The 14,228-nt window shown below is 32.8% G+C and overlaps 1 protein-coding gene across 1 annotated transcript in view; it reads left to right on the forward strand.

The window, feature by feature from the left end:
• supt3h (SPT3 homolog, SAGA and STAGA complex component) overlaps nt 1-8,772 on the forward strand; it is a 123,921-nt gene extending 115,149 nt beyond the window's left edge. The window contains exon 12 of the mRNA XM_016284034.1: nt 8,411-8,772. Coding sequence (XP_016139520.1) covers nt 8,411-8,452 — 42 coding nt within the window. The 3' untranslated portion in view covers nt 8,453-8,772. The remainder of the gene's footprint in view (nt 1-8,410) is intronic.
• Nucleotides 8,773-14,228: the final 5,456 nt, after the last annotated feature.

The raw sequence follows: 14,228 nt of genomic DNA on the forward strand, positions 1-14,228 counted from the left end.
TGTATATATATATATATATATATATATATATATATATATACAGTATATAATAATAATAATGTATGTATATATATATTACGCTACCATTCAAATGTTTGGTATCAGATTTTTTATGTTTTTTAAAGAAGTCTCTTATGCTAAAAAAGGTTGCATTTATTTGATCAAAAATACAGTAGAAACAGTAATTTTGTGAAATATTATTACAATTTAAAAGAACAGTTTTCTATGTGAATAGATTGTAAAATATAATTTATTCATGTGATGCAAAGCTGAATTTACAGTGTCATTACTCCAGTCTTCAGTGTCACATGATCCTTTAGAAATCATTCTATTAAGCTGATTTATTATCAATGTTGGAAACAGTTGTGCTGCTTACATTTTTTTTTTTTTTTTGGAATCTGATACTTTTTTCAGGATTCTTTGATATATATATTCAAAAATGCAAAAATTATTTATATATGTATGTATATATATAATTGTTTTAGTACTTTGGTATATTTATTTATCAGTTCTTAAACTTTATAATGGTTTTTTTTTTCAATCCACAGAATATATATATATATATATATATATATATATATATATATATATATATATATATATATATGTATATATATATATATATTTATTATAATATGACAATTGGTCGCCTTGCTGTCTAGATATTAGTATTGGTCATGGATAAACCTGTATAATTTACTGATATTTGATATAATTTTAATTGTTGGGGTGAACATTATTTTGAACTCATATGACACTGGGCTGACCATGATCCACTGCAAATAAATCAAGCAATTAATGTGATGTTCATGTGACCTTTTTGACCTTTGTGTAAACATCTGCAGTTCAAGAGCAAATCATCTTGCACATGAATATAAAAATTTTTTTTGTTTGTCGGTTGGAGAAAATCATTAATTCACATCATGCAACCAATGCAAATTCAACAGCTTGCACAAATAACCGCCAACATATGGTGACCATTCACAGGAGTGACGGACACGAGCGCGCGTCCAATAAAGCCTTCCAGACCCCTGCCAGCCTTCCGTATCCACCGATCCCAGATTTCTGATGCATGCACTGTGGATTTCAGCACAGACCGTAATATATACGGGCAATAACATCAGCGAGGGTCAGTTGCTGCGCTACTGGAATGCGTTTGTACGGCGGTGCTTCTGTACGCGGCCTCTGAAACCGCACGGCCTCTTCCTTCTTGTACTGTCAGCAGGCGATATTTCATCAGAAAGCCTCTCTCTGCACAGATGCTTCCTCTGCCCATGTTGCAGATATTTTTTTCCTGGAGTTTTTCTTGGACCCCGTTGGCTGGGTTTCACCCCGGCGGAGGGCGGCTGCGTCCCGCAACCCACTGCCAAGGTTAGAGGCCGGCCTGGATGAGCCGCGTCTGAACCTGGAGACCTCCGCCGAGTGTTTGCATAAGGGGGGAGTGGAGGTCTTACTTAGCACTATTGAACTGCAAAAATTTTGATTTATGAATGGCCGAGTGGAGGCGTCGCAAAGCCCAGTTTGCAAAATCAAGAAGGCAGAATGCTTCACCCGCATTCGAGTTTGCCCTGAATTTATATTCTCTGATGGTGCTGTTAGAATCAGAGAGGTGTTCTTCATCACCGTCCTTTTACGTTTGACTGTAGTTTTTATTTCAGGCTTTCAGAATCATTAAACTTGCTCTTTGCATAATTCCCTTGAGTAAGTTGCAGGTGTTTGTGTTGAAATGATCTTGTTTAGTGAATTCACTCCTCAATTTTGTGACATTTTAAGTGGGTAAACAGTGTCATGTATCTTCTCACCAGTTAAAAAGTCACCAAAAGATATTTGTATTTGCCATTTCAGTTTGAAGGTTCTTAAGTAATGCTAATATAAAAGGATTTTTGATGAGAAATTAACCTAAAATCAGCCCTGAAAACACAAAAAAAAGATCATCAAAATCTACTGTGACTTTAGACTTTAAATTAAATAATTAAAATAATTAAATATAATTCATTTATATAATTGTTAATATCAGTTATTATCAATTATAATTATATAATTTGATAATTTTATTTGTTTTAATTCAGTTGAAATATTTGACAAATGAATATGACATTATGTAAAAATGTTAAATGTAAAAATATATATTTTTTTTTAATTAAAGCTGATTACATCAAAAGTTGCTGTGACTAGACAGTATAGAGCTGTTTAATCAAGCATGGGAACTGGCAAATTATGATAATTATGCCTTTTGAAATTTACTTGATATATTTTATATTTTTTATTTGTATATATTTTTAAATAATTATTTTAAATATTATACTTTAAAAAAATAATCATACTTTATTTATTTTATTATTATTGTTATTATTATTATTCAAATTTTCTGGTTAGAATAAACTAAGCTGTATGTTATGAAATCTTGTGCATTTTTACAGATAATTTTATATTTTGATATGGTCATATGGACTTTCTTTTACTTCTAACAGCCATACTTTGAATAATTAAATGTAATTAAATTGCGTAAGTATTATAATAATATTGCTACTTGGTAAAAATAATAATAATTTCTGATACGGTTCCTGAATGTATAGAAAGTAGAATATGTGCTGTTTTCCCTTCTTTTCCATTTGCGAAGTATAAATAATTAGCAGAGGGGAGGACGAGGCTTGAGACGCTGCGACAGCTCTCATGATTTAAAATATATTACATACAGGAAGGAACTCTTCCCTGAGATATATCTCCATTGCTTCCCGTTGAACATGCACATTATATACATATATCAGGCTGGATTTATTTTTCAGGATCTTTAGGGAACCCTCTCGGTCAGCTTCCTCCAGGATGTTTATTTATATGTTGGAAAATAAGCCTGTGATGTTGTGCGAGGCCAAATGAAACTGAGAATCTGCTGTGCTGGAAAAATCCACCATGTAATAAAGCACCATTCATGCTCAATCTGTCAAACTTAGTGAAACCCAATCAGAGCAGAATTCACACAATCAATCAGTTCAGTAAAGCTTTTCATGTTCCAAATCAAAGCTTTTATATTGCATTCTTTTTTAACATTCAGAGATTTTCATTTGTAAATGCTTTTTAAAGGTCTATAAAACGTCTTTAAAGGTTTTCAGCACGTTGCTAGGGTATTCTGGGTAGTTGCTGTGTGTTATCTAGGGTGTGTCATGCAGTTGCTAGGGTGTTCTGGGTGGTTATTATGTGATGCATAGAATGTTTTTTCACAGTTGTAAGAGTATTCTGGGTGGTTGCTATGTTATCTAGGCAGATTTACATGGTTGCTAGTAGAGGTCGACCAATAGTGGATTTTACCGATACCGATAACTAGGTTGGACCACACTGGCCGATAACCGATTAATCAACCGATTTTTTTTTTAATGGATACTGAATGAAAAGAAACAACACATACGTAAAATAGTACTGAACTTTATTCAAATTTTTTTTAATGGTACTGAACCATGAAAATGTACTGTACTCCTTAAATGAAATAAATATGTAAATATCAATATATTAATTACACCTTGATCATTCATGTTAGTTCATAGTGCATTAACTAATGTTATCAGAAACAAATTAAAAAATTTATTAGTCCTCTCAGCATCAGCATTGACGCCAAACATACTGTTGTTTTTTCTTTAGTAATGCAGAATCAAGTCAACAATTTAATTACTTTATAATGATATGAAAACATGTACTGTAGTATACTCTCTGTAGTGTAGAGTTTCACGTGTCAAAACAAACAGCACGAGGTGTCCAGGGTTGCCAGGTCTGTGTAATAAAACTAGCCCAATGGCCAATCAAAAATAGCCCTAATGTAGCCCAATGACCATATCCCAAATATCAAAACTCAAAATATGCAATTCGCATACTTAAAGTACATATTTTACAGTCACAATTATGCAAATTGAAAGCCACTATATCAGATCATAAACCTTACCAGTGGCCTACCACAGTTTTATTACTGGTAGAATCTAAAATATTTGAGTACAAGCATTTCAGTTAAATATAATTTATGCAATACGTCAAACCATTAACCCAGGGGGAAAAAATCAACGTGGCAACAGTTCAACCAATTTAATCCCACATTTTTCCCAGACATGAAAACATCCAAGTAATGTGTCATTAGTAACTCTTTGAAATAATCAATAATTATTTTGACATTTTTTAAGGAAAAGTGTGTGAAAATTAGTGTTTTATGGGATAATGTGTATACGGAAATAAATATTTCTGCAGTCATCAAAATTCTTATATATCTCAGCCCAGTTATTAACACTATTTTAAACTCTGTTTCATCACATTCTAGGGTTACTATTATACATAAAAACCCTTATACAACACTGATAGGAATACTGAGATAAAAGACAAAAATGTTATTATCCCAGCGGTCACTATTGTTGCCATCAACATGTTTACTCATTCTGTGACCACACTCAACAAAATGGAGTAATTGTAAATGCATATATTAATACTAGACACCTTAAAGATAATGTGTACCAAAAATCTTTGTCATATTTTTGTTAACATACTTTACTAACCTTTTGTTTTGGAGCTTTGATGCAGCCATCATCTTCTCATGGTGCAAACAGGAAGTAAACTGCTCTGGTCATTTGCACTAACCATGTGACACTGCACATATTTAATTCAGACACTTTTATTTTTTCTATATTAGCAGGAAATGCCTTAACACCAGTCAGTAACATTTTTAGAGCTTTATAAACAAAAACCTTCTTTTGGGCGCCCAATTCCGCGGGAAAACCACAGACTTGGCAACCCTGGAGGCATCAGTGAATCCGCCTCTACTGGTCGCTGTATAATAACAGCAACGGACGCAACCTGGAAAAACTATCGGTATGGATTTTTGCCAATAATCAATTGTTCCAGCAATCAACAATTGGTGCCGATTAATCGGCAAAACCGATAAATCGGTCGATAGGGTGCTATGAGTGATTGCCATGTGTTATCTAGAGGGTTTATATGGTTGCTAGGGTGTATAAATGGTTGTTAGGGCATTGTGCATGTTTCAAGCTAAATCTGCATGCATTCGGTGTGAGATGATGAACAGAAGTTTAGTTTTTCCACATCCAGTGTAACAGATACAGGTGCAAACGCATCACATGTTCTCCTGTTCCTCGTTGGTCCTGATTAGAAATCTGCTCTCGAGTGTGCTGATCCTATAATTGGACTCGGAGATAATGACCCAAAGAAACAGAAGTCGCCAGCAAATCAAGCCTCGACCTTTGAGCTTTGATACGCGGGTTTGAATCTGGCTTTATAAGTTCCAGCTTGTCAGAGCTTTTACAATATCCTTTCTTTCTTGCCTTATTCTGTGGGGGGTTTTTTCTCCAGTCAGTTCATGTTTCTGGGCCTGTATCTAGTTTGAGTCGTCTGTTTTCCTGAATCCAGCTCCGTCCCGTTTGGAACCCGTCTCCATTTCGCTTTTGTGTCCCGTTAAAACGCCAGACAAATTAAATGAGTTCGCCATAATACGAATGCAAAAAAACACGCCTCAAAAAACAAATTGTATCGCATGGAGGACGGCGCACATCTGCTTTCAATTCTCCATTTATTTTATAAAAAGGAAATTAAATGACATATATAACAATCTACCACCCCGAGTGGCTTTGGATTTCGTCGGCTCCGATTTTACCCACAATGCAGCTGTACGTATTGTCTTGCTGCAGTCGCTGCAATGCTTTCTCTTGTTTTCCTCCCTGTGGTTGAATAATGATAATTAATGGTGCTGTTGTTGGCGTTTGCAGGGCTCTGTTCATAAAGACACTTGTTATTTTTATATGTTGCCCGTGACTGGATCCGCCTTCCACTCCGGGATTGTGGTGACCTGATGGTTTCCTTCATGAAATACAGATCTCTGTTGGCAGAAACGCATGATCCAGAGTCGTGTCCTTTAGTAATTACAATGATGTTTGTGTGTGACCACTTATTACTGTCCAACCAAGTGCTTATGGCAGCTCAGATGATGTTGAATGCCTAATACAGTATGAAGCATGCGCAACAGACGGAGAACATCACATTCAGAGTGTGTCAGTGACAAATGGTGATCATGAAGAGGATTCATGTTGGTTTCATGCATTTTTGATGAATGTTTATACAGTCTTTTAACAGAAGTTTTGATTGAATGGCTCTAAAAACGTGGTTAACCAAGTAAAAATAATGCTTCATTCATGCATTGAATATACTGTAAAAAAAAAAAAAAAAAAGTTTTTTACAAATATATTTTTTGCTTCAAAATTTCACGTTCAGTGTGTTACCTGCCATTTTATTGTAATTATTTGTCAAATCTACTAGCAATTTCTGAGTGAGAAATGTAAGTGTGCACATCTCAACCATTATTTTCAAGATAATTTTCAAATAATAAATAATTTTCACATTTATTATCAAGAAAAGATATCAGTTTTTGCGTTGTAAAAATATATAAATATTTTTTATTTCAAAAAGGTTCAAATGAGCTAATATTAAAAGCAGTAATGAGCATCAGGTGTCATTTCGGTGATGTAATTTTAATACAAAAATGGAAATGTTTATTGTGTGAACATTTATTACATTTAATGTAATGAATAATTTAATAGTTATATTGGAATAAATAAACAGAATAAATGCAAGCCATGCATGTCACTGAACATACAGTACTTGAATATGATTTTTTCAAACAATTTTCAGAAAAAAATACCCTGCTGTTAAAAAGTTTGGTGTCAGTAAGATTTACAAAAAAGAAAAGAATACTTTTATTCAGCAAGGACACATTAAACAAATTGAAAATGACAGTAAGGACATTTATAATGTAACAAAAGATTTCAATTTTTTCACTTCATATTCATCAAAGAATCTTAAAAAATAAAATGCATCACAGTTTTCACAAAAATATTCAGCAGCACAACTGTTTTCAACATTGATAATAATCAGAAATGTTTCTTGAGCAGCAAATCAGCATATTAGAATAATTTCTGAAGATCATGTGACACTGAAGACTGGAGGAATGATGCTGAAAATACAGCTGCGCATCACAGAAATAAATTACATTTGAAAATATATTCACATCAAAAACAGTCATATTAAATTGTAATATGTCAAAAAAAAATTCAGTTTTTACTGTATTTCTGATTAAATAAATACAGCTTTAGTGAGCACAAGAGACTTCTTTCAAAAGCTTTTTGCGTTGTAAAAATATATAAATATTTTTTTATTTCTAAAAGGTTCAAATGAGCTAATATTAAAAGCAGTTATGAGCATCAGGTGTCATTTCGGTGATGTAATTTTAATACAAAAATGGAAATGTTTATTGTGTGAACATTTATTACATTTAATGTAATGAATAATTTAATAGTTATATTGGAATAAATAAACAGAATAAATGCAAGCCATGCATGTCACTGAACATACAGTACTTGAATATGATTTTTTCAAACAATTTTCAGAAAAAAATACCCTGCTGTTAAAAAGTTTGGTGTCAGTAAGATTTACAAAAAAGAAAAGAATACTTTTATTCAGCAAGGACACATTAAACAAATTGAAAATGACAGTAAGGACATTTATAATGTAACAAAAGATTTCAATTTTTTCACTTCATATTCATCAAAGAATCTTAAAAAATAAAATGCATCACAGTTTTCACAAAAATATTCAGCAGCACAACTGTTTTCAACATTGATAATAATCAGAAATGTTTCTTGAGCAGCAAATCAGCATATTAGAATAATTTCTGAAGATCATGTGACACTGAAGACTGGAGGAATGATGCTGAAAATACAGCTGCGCATCACAGAAATAAATTACATTTGAAAATATATTCACATCAAAAACAGTCATATTAAATTGTAATATGTCAAAAAAAAATTCAGTTTTTACTGTATTTCTGATTAAATAAATACAGCTTTAGTGAGCACAAGAGACTTCTTTCAAAAGCATATAAAAAATCCCAAACTTCTGGTAGTGTTTATGATTTCTGCATGATTATATGTATTTTTGGTGTCTTTTAAACATTATTCAGGCAAAAATATTTGAATCATAAAACATATTTGCAACCTAGTTGTTATACGGTTCAGAAATAAAATGTGAACCATATAACAACTACTTTGCAGTCGTGTGGACCCTCACAATTACACCCCTGTGACATTTTTAAAGTCGAGCCTTCAACAAATCAGAATGCCTTTCCACAAATAGATTCATAAACCACTTGTTAACCACATTTGTTTTGTATCTGTGCTTCTAATAGATGAGGACGTTTTTTCGTAACCCGCAGAACCAGAAATACTTCGATTAAACATTAAAAGAGAAAAAAAGCAGCGCATTCCAGGCCTTGTCGTCTGTGAAACCGGAAAACAAGAGCCGGCCTTCTGCCTCTGTGGAACTGGAGCGCTAATTCATAACAGATTTGCTTTTCTCTTGTGTTCCCCGACAGAGTGCCTACCGCAGGAACGGGATGACTTTCCTGGCCTGCTGAGGGGAATGAGAGGAGGTCTGGAGGAGCCGGAGGAGTCTCCGTCTGCGTGTGTCTTTCACAGGAAGTGTTGTGGACTGGCACGGATCTGGATTGGACGCATTTTGTTTAGTTGGTGTTCATGTAAACTCTAGTAATATGAGTTTCCTCTTTTGTAAACAGGTTTAATTTTGTATTTTTAGTCGGTTACAACCAATATTCCATAACAATTTCAGCTTTTTTGACGATGATGATGTGTAGAACTAGTTCCTGATGCTTAACTGTTTTTTTTTTTTTTTTATCTGTCTTTGTCTGGAAAGTAGGATAATGAAAACCCATCTTTTTGATGCTGTAATACTTTATCTTTCAGTTGTAATACCTTGCTTTTGTAATTTTGTACCATTTTTTGTTTGGATTTAGAGTATTTAATTTTCTTTCTTTTTTTTAGATTAAAAATCTTGGAATAAAAATGTGTTCTGTTTGTTTTTAAGAAAGAAATCATGGTATTACCATGATTAAAAAAAACACATGTGAATAACACGTTTATTTACTTATGAATTTTTTTGTTTTTTTATTTTTTTAATTTAACTAGAAAGTAAAAACCCTTCTTCTGTATTTTCTGTAATTTTTTATCCATTAGCTTATGGTTGTATATTGATAAGCTTGGAATGAATATATATATATATATATATATATATATATATATAAACAGAATAAATGCAAGCCATGCATGTCACTGAACATTGAAAAAATTGTACTTGAATATGATTTTTTCAAACAATTTTCAGAAAAAAATACCCTGCTGTTAAAAAGTTTGGTGTCAGTAAGATTTACAAAAAAGAAAAGAATACTTTTATTCAGCAAGGACGCATTAAACAAATTGAAAATGACAGTAAGGACATTTATAATGTAACAAAAGATTTCAATTTTTTTCACTTCATATTCATCAAAGAATCTTAAAAAATAAAATGCATCACAGTTTTCACAAAAATATTCAGCAGCACAACTGGTTTCAACATTGATAATAATCAGAAACGTTTCTTGAGCAGCAAATCAGCATATTAGAATAATTTCTGAAGATCATGTGACACTGAAGACTGGAGGAATGATGCTGAAAATACAGCTGCGCATCACAGAAATAAATTACATTTGAAAATATATTCACATCAAAAACAGTCATATTAAATTGTAATATGTCACAATTTTTTTTCAGTTTTTACTGTATTTCTGATTAAATAAATACAGCTTTAGTGAGCACAAGAGACTTCTTTCAAAAGCATATAAAAAATCCCAAACTTCTGGTAGTGTTTATGATTTCTGCATGATTATATGTATTTTTGGTGTCTTTTAAACATTATTCAGGCAAAAATATTTGAATCATAAAACATATTTGCAACCTAGTTGTTATACGGTTCAGAAATAAAATGTGAACCATATAACAACTACTTTGCAGTCGTGTGGACCCTCACAATTACACCCCTGTGACATTTTTAAAGTCGAGCCTTCAACAAATCAGAATGCCTTTCCACAAATAGATTCATAAACCACTTGTTAACCACATTTGTTTTGTATCTGTGCTTCTAATAGATGAGGACGTTTTTTCATAACCCGCAGAACCAGAAATACTTCGATTAAACATTAAAAGAGAAAAAAAGCAGCGCATTCCAGGCCTTGTCGTCTGTGAAACCGGAAAACAAGAGCCGGCCTTCTGCCTCTGTGGAACTGGAGCGCTAATTCATAACAGATTTGCTTTTCTCTTGTGTTCCCCGACAGAGTGCCTACCGCAGGAACGGGATGACTTTCCTGGCCTGCTGAGGTGAGCGAGAGGAGGTCTGGAGGAGCCGGAGGAGTCTCTGTCTGTGTCTGTTTACAGGTTTGTTTGGACAGGAAGTGCTGTGGACTGCCACAACTCTGGATTCAACGCTTTTTGTTTAGTTGGTGTTCATTTAAACTCTAGTAGTACGTTTTTCCTCTTTTGTAAACAGGTTTCATTTCGTATTTTTAGTCGGTTACAAGAAGTACTCAATAGTGTTGAACTAGTTTCTGATGCTTAATTTTTTGGGGGGTAAAAGTTGAGTAATGAAAACCCATCTTCTTTTTGATGCTGTAATACGTTATTTCTCCAGTTGTAATATCTGGTTTTTGTACTTTTATACCATTTCTGTTTGGATTTAGAGGATTTAATTTAATTTAATTTTTAGAATAAAAATATTTTAAATTCAATTATTTATTTATTTAAAGATTTTTAATAAAGAAGTCATGGTATACGTGAATACCATGTTTTATTTTATTTATTTATTTTAGTGAACAAGAAACTAAAAACCCTTAACTATTTTCTGTAATTTTTTATCCTTTAGCTTTTGGTTGTATATTGATAAGCTTGGCATGAATGTCTGTCTGTCTGTATATAATCCATTTTTTCAGGTATGGAAAAATCATTGTCTGTCTGTCTCTGTGTCTGTGTGTGTGTGTGTGTGTGTGTGTGTGTGTGTGTGTGTGTGTGTGTGTGTGTGTCTGTGTGTGTGTGTGTGTGTGTGTGTGTGTGTGTGTGTCTACTAGCAATTTCTGAGTGAGAAATGTAAGTGTGCACATCTCAACCATTATTTTCAAGATAATTTTCAAATAATAAATAATTTTCACATTTATTATCAAGAAAAGATATCAGTTTTTGCGTTGTAAAAATATATAAATATTTTTTATTTCAAAAAGGTTCAAATGAGCTAATATTAAAAGCAGTAATGAGCATCAGGTGTCATTTCGGTGATGTAATTTTAATACAAAAATGGAAATGTTTATTGTGTGAACATTTATTACATTTAATGTAATGAATAATTTAATAGTTATATTGGAATAAATAAACAGAATAAATGCAAGCCATGCATGTCACTGAACATACAGTACTTGAATATGATTTTTTCAAACAATTTTCAGAAAAAAATACCCTGCTGTTAAAAAGTTTGGTGTCAGTAAGATTTACAAAAAAGAAAAGAATACTTTTATTCAGCAAGGACGCATTAAACAAATTGAAAATGACAGTAAGGACATTTATAATGTAACAAAAGATTTCAATTTTTTTCACTTCATATTCATCAAAGAATCTTAAAAAATAAAATGCATCACAGTTTTCACAAAAATATTCAGCAGCACAACTGTTTTCAACATTGATAATAATCAGAAATGTTTCTTGAGCAGCAAATCAGCATATTAGAATAATTTCTGAAGATCATGTGACACTGAAGACTGGAGGAATGATGCTGAAAATACAGCTGCGCATCACAGAAATAAATTACATTTGAAAATATATTCACATCAAAAACAGTCATATTAAATTGTAATATGTCACAATTTTTTTTCAGTTTTTACTGTATTTCTGATTAAATAAATACAGCTTTAGTGAGCACAAGAGACTTCTTTCAAAAGCATATAAAAAATCCCAAACTTCTGGTAGTGTTTATGATTTCTGCATGATTATATGTATTTTTGGTGTCTTTTAAACATTATTCAGGCAAAAATATTTGAATCATAAAACATATTTGCAACCTAGTTGTTATACGGTTCAGAAATAAAATGTGAACCATATAACAACTACTTTGCAGTCGTGTGGACCCTCACAATTACACCCCTGTGACATTTTTAAAGTCGAGCCTTCAACAAATCAGAATGCCTTTCCACAAATAGATTCATAAACCACTTGTTAACCACATTTGTTTTGTATCTGTGCTTCTAATAGATGAGGACGTTTTTTCATAACCCGCAGAACCAGAAATACTTCGATTAAACATTAAAAGAGAAAAAACGCAGCGCATTCCAGGCCTTGTCGTCTGTGAAACCGGAAAACAAGAGCCGGCCTTCTGCCTCTGTGGAACTGGAGCGCTAATTCATAACAGATTTGCTTTTCTCTTGTGTTCCCCGACAGAGTGCCTACCGCAGGAACGGGATGACTTTCCTGGCCTGCTGAGGGGAATGAGAGGAGGTCTGGAGGAGCCGGAGGAGTCTCCGTCTGCGTGTGTCTTTCACAGGAAGTGGTGTGGACTGGCACGGATCTGGATTGGACGCATTTTGTTTAGTTGGTGTTCATGTAAACTCTAGTAATATGAGTTTCCTCTTTTGTAAACAGGTTTAATTTTGTATTTTTAGTCGGTTACAACCAATATTCCATAACAATTTCAGCTTTTTTGACGATGATGATGTGTAGAACTAGTTCCTGATGCTTAACTGTTTTTTTTTTTTTTTTATCTTATTTTATTTTTTTTATATTTATAAAACTTATTACATTTTTTAAATGTTTAATTTTTACATATTTTAAATAAAATATACAATTTCAAAATAAAAAAAAATATTAGTAATAAATTATAAATACTAAAATACTACTAATATATATAATTCTTGCTAAAAACTACCATGGTATTCACTTTTTTTTTGTAATATAAAATAATATAATAAATTTTTTTTCAGGTTTGGAAAAATCTTGGAAATTTGTTCGCTCATATATGTATATATATATATATATATATGTGCGTGTGCATCACAGAAAGGTAATGAAAATGATTAGATAAAGTGTGGAGCCCTGCATGATTTTGTCATGGTACACGTCCAAAAAATGGTAGTATGAGAGTACTTTTACTTCTTTTTTTTGTTAGTGAGAAAGATGACAGTTTCAGGTGGGCGTACAGATCAGAAGACCTCTACATAAATAAAGCACACGAGCTCATTCTCCAGCAGTTCCTCGAGTGAGACTCACTGACTGTGAGCATTACTAAGCACAGGTATCTCACAAACAGCAGTGATATCGTTTCTGAAACACGTGTGCTCATGTTCACTCTGACAGTTCTGAATGAGCGGACTGCAGCTGACTGTCGGGTGTTTAACGGGGCCTGAGGGTCAGCGCGGGTGTTGTGTTGTGTTGTGTTTGATGGTAATGCCCTCTGGGGGATCACAGCTGTTCCACTCACGTCTGAGAAAACTGCTCCAATCACACGGCCAATTGGAAACGCTTTGCCTATCTGAAGAGTATCAGCTTCTCTTAACCTTGATTTGTGCTGCTGCGGTGCACAGACTGATTTTATGTGCACAATTGCATGCATAGTGTTTTTTAAAAGAAACTAGTATGCACTGGATTCTATATTATCAGTTCAACATCTGGGGTTGCTAAATAAAAACACAGTGCTGCATGTCATGCATTGCTCTACTTGACCTTCCATTTCCAATGTGACAAATGACCCAGAATTGGTGCAAACCAAGATGATGATAACTCCTCTCACTTCATTAAACATGCAGTGTGATGTGTGACACAACAAAGTATCATAGTACTGTTTAATATTTGATATTTATTGTGGCATACTGCATATTATGGATATAACTTGATGTATTTGTTTAAAGTCCTAGCAATGCAACTATATATATATATGACTAATTATATTGTGTGTGTGTGTGTGTCATTCATTGGTTTAAAATGCTAAAATATATACAGTTTATCTGTGTGAATTTTTGCATTTTAAGCCAATAATTAGTCATTTGTGTGTGTGTGTGTTACCACATTTTAATTTTTAAATATTTGAATTATTTTTTTCTTTTCCTAAAGTATTTTTATTAAAATCCTAGCAATGCAACTATATTATCTAATATTTGGCTTTCTAATTATTGTGTGTGTGTGTGTGTGTGTGTGTGTGTGTGTGTGTGGAAAGGTGCTATACAAATAAAACTGTGTATAACTTTTAAGTAATTAATCAAAACTCAGTTTAAAATGCTATCTTACCATATTGCTTAAATTATTTACATTTTAAATATTTAAATGAGCTAT

Source organism: Sinocyclocheilus grahami, unplaced genomic scaffold (assembly GCF_001515645.1).
Source record: "Sinocyclocheilus grahami isolate Dianchi unplaced genomic scaffold, SAMN03320097.WGS_v1.1 scaffold179.1, whole genome shotgun sequence".
Lineage (NCBI taxonomy): Eukaryota > Metazoa > Chordata > Actinopteri > Cypriniformes > Cyprinidae > Sinocyclocheilus > Sinocyclocheilus grahami.